We start from the raw sequence: 1,656 nt of genomic DNA, 5'->3' as shown, positions 1-1,656 counted from the left end.
AAAGCCAGACCCAGGAGCCAAACACCCCGGCGAAGAGGGCGTGGGGGTTAGGGGCAGGGGACCCCGCCCTCTGTCACGCAGACAGCAGGCCCTCACCGTCACTGCACACGGGCACAAGCGCGGGGGCCGAGCTCAGCCTCCCGCCCAGCCACAGATCACTCAGACTGGGCCAGCTCGCAGCGTCCACGCCCCGAGCAGCACGGGCGGGTGAGAAGCGTGGTCTCCGGCCCAAAGCGCATCCTAACGGGAAGCAGTGGACCAGACAGTGTGCTGATGAAGTGGGGCATGAGCCCAATGAGCAGGAGGAAGGCTTCCTGGAGGAGGTGGCCTCGAGCTGCCGAGCGTCCCACCAGGAGGGGAGCGGGGGGCGGGAGTGGGGTGGGAACCAGCCCATCACCATCACGGTCGCCCAGAACTCCCGACCCACATAGCGCCCGCTGCCCGCCGAGCCTCGGCGTGGTGAGGGTCCGGCCAGTCTCTGACCCGCATGTGGCCGGCCCCCAGGAGCGGCCCGTGGAGGTGGGTGACTGGAGGAAGAATGTGGAGGCCATGTCCGGGATGGAGGGCCGGAAGAAGATGTTCGACGCTGCCAAGTCTCCGACCACCCAGTAGAGGTACCTGCGGACCAGCCCCTCCTCCCGGGGCCCCCGAGTCTGAAGGCGGGGTGGGGCCCCCGGACAAGGCTGGCGGCCACGCCACAGGCGGGGGGTGCTGATGAGGGTCGCTCCCGTGGGCCCAGCCCTGGATCAGCACCTGGGACTTTGGGCGGGTCACCTGTGGAGGTCCCCTCGTCAGTAACTGGGGTTGTAGCCGACCTGTGGTTCTCTGGGTGTGGCTCTGGGACCAGCGGCATGGCCACTGCCCCAGGCTGCAGGTGGTCCATCCCACCCCGGGCCCACTGAATGGAGCTCTGGGGAGAGCTGCCCTCCAAGTTCCGATGCAAGGGTTTGAGGATTACAGGACCCCTGAGGGCCCTCCGGCCCCCACTTTCTGAAAGTTTAAGCTATTTTCATACCTCCGGGGTACCCTGTAAAGCGCCCTGCACCCCAGGCCCTGCCCTGGGGGTCCAGCATCCTCTCCGAGGACATTGCTGGGGGAACAATGGGACGGAGCAGCAGAGTCGGGCCCTCTGAGGGAGTGCGGGGCGTGTAGGGGCTCAGGGCAGGGCTCTGTGGGTGGACTCTCTCCGGAGGGATGGCGGGCATCAGAGACAGGGAGGGCAGGTCGCGAGCGGGCGAGGCCATGAAGCCAGGTGGGGATTGAGCAGGCAGGGAGGGCCTCCTGGAGGAGGCCAGCAGGGGCTCAGATGGATGGGGAGGGAGCTGGGGCCCAGGCTTCCTGGGAGGCCCTGTGGGCTGAGAAGTCCAGGGGCTGCCTGTGCCCGGGGAAGTCAGGGACCCGCCAAGGGCACATGGTCAGCGGGACTGACGGCTGCCGCCTCTCTGTCCCCACAGGCCACTTGCCGCGCTGGTTCTGGGCCCCTGCGTGCTCCTTCCCCTGCACCTCTCTGCACCCCGGCCCCACCCTGCCCCACCTCTGCCTGCAGCCTGAGTGCCTCCCCCCGGAGCTGGGGTTCACAGACACACCGCCCCCGCTGCCTCCCTCGACTGCTGTGACGTGCAGAGCGGCCTTCATTAAAGCCCCAGTGTCTGGCCA

General features: G+C 68.1%; 1 protein-coding gene across 1 annotated transcript in view; it reads left to right on the top strand.

Moving 5' to 3' along the window:
• TNNI1 (troponin I1, slow skeletal type) overlaps nt 1–1,656 on the top strand; it is a 7,074-nt gene extending 5,418 nt beyond the window's left edge. The window contains exons 7-8 of the mRNA XM_011367269.2: nt 505–614; nt 1,455–1,656. Of these exons, the coding sequence (XP_011365571.2) occupies nt 505–612 (108 nt within the window). The 3' untranslated portion in view covers nt 613–614; nt 1,455–1,656. The remainder of the gene's footprint in view (nt 1–504; nt 615–1,454) is intronic.

Source organism: Pteropus vampyrus, unplaced genomic scaffold (genome assembly GCF_000151845.1).
Source record: "Pteropus vampyrus isolate Shadow unplaced genomic scaffold, Pvam_2.0 Scaffold131, whole genome shotgun sequence".
Taxonomy (NCBI): Eukaryota; Metazoa; Chordata; class Mammalia; order Chiroptera; family Pteropodidae; genus Pteropus; species Pteropus vampyrus.
This window is presented reverse-complemented; position numbering and strand designations above follow the sequence as displayed.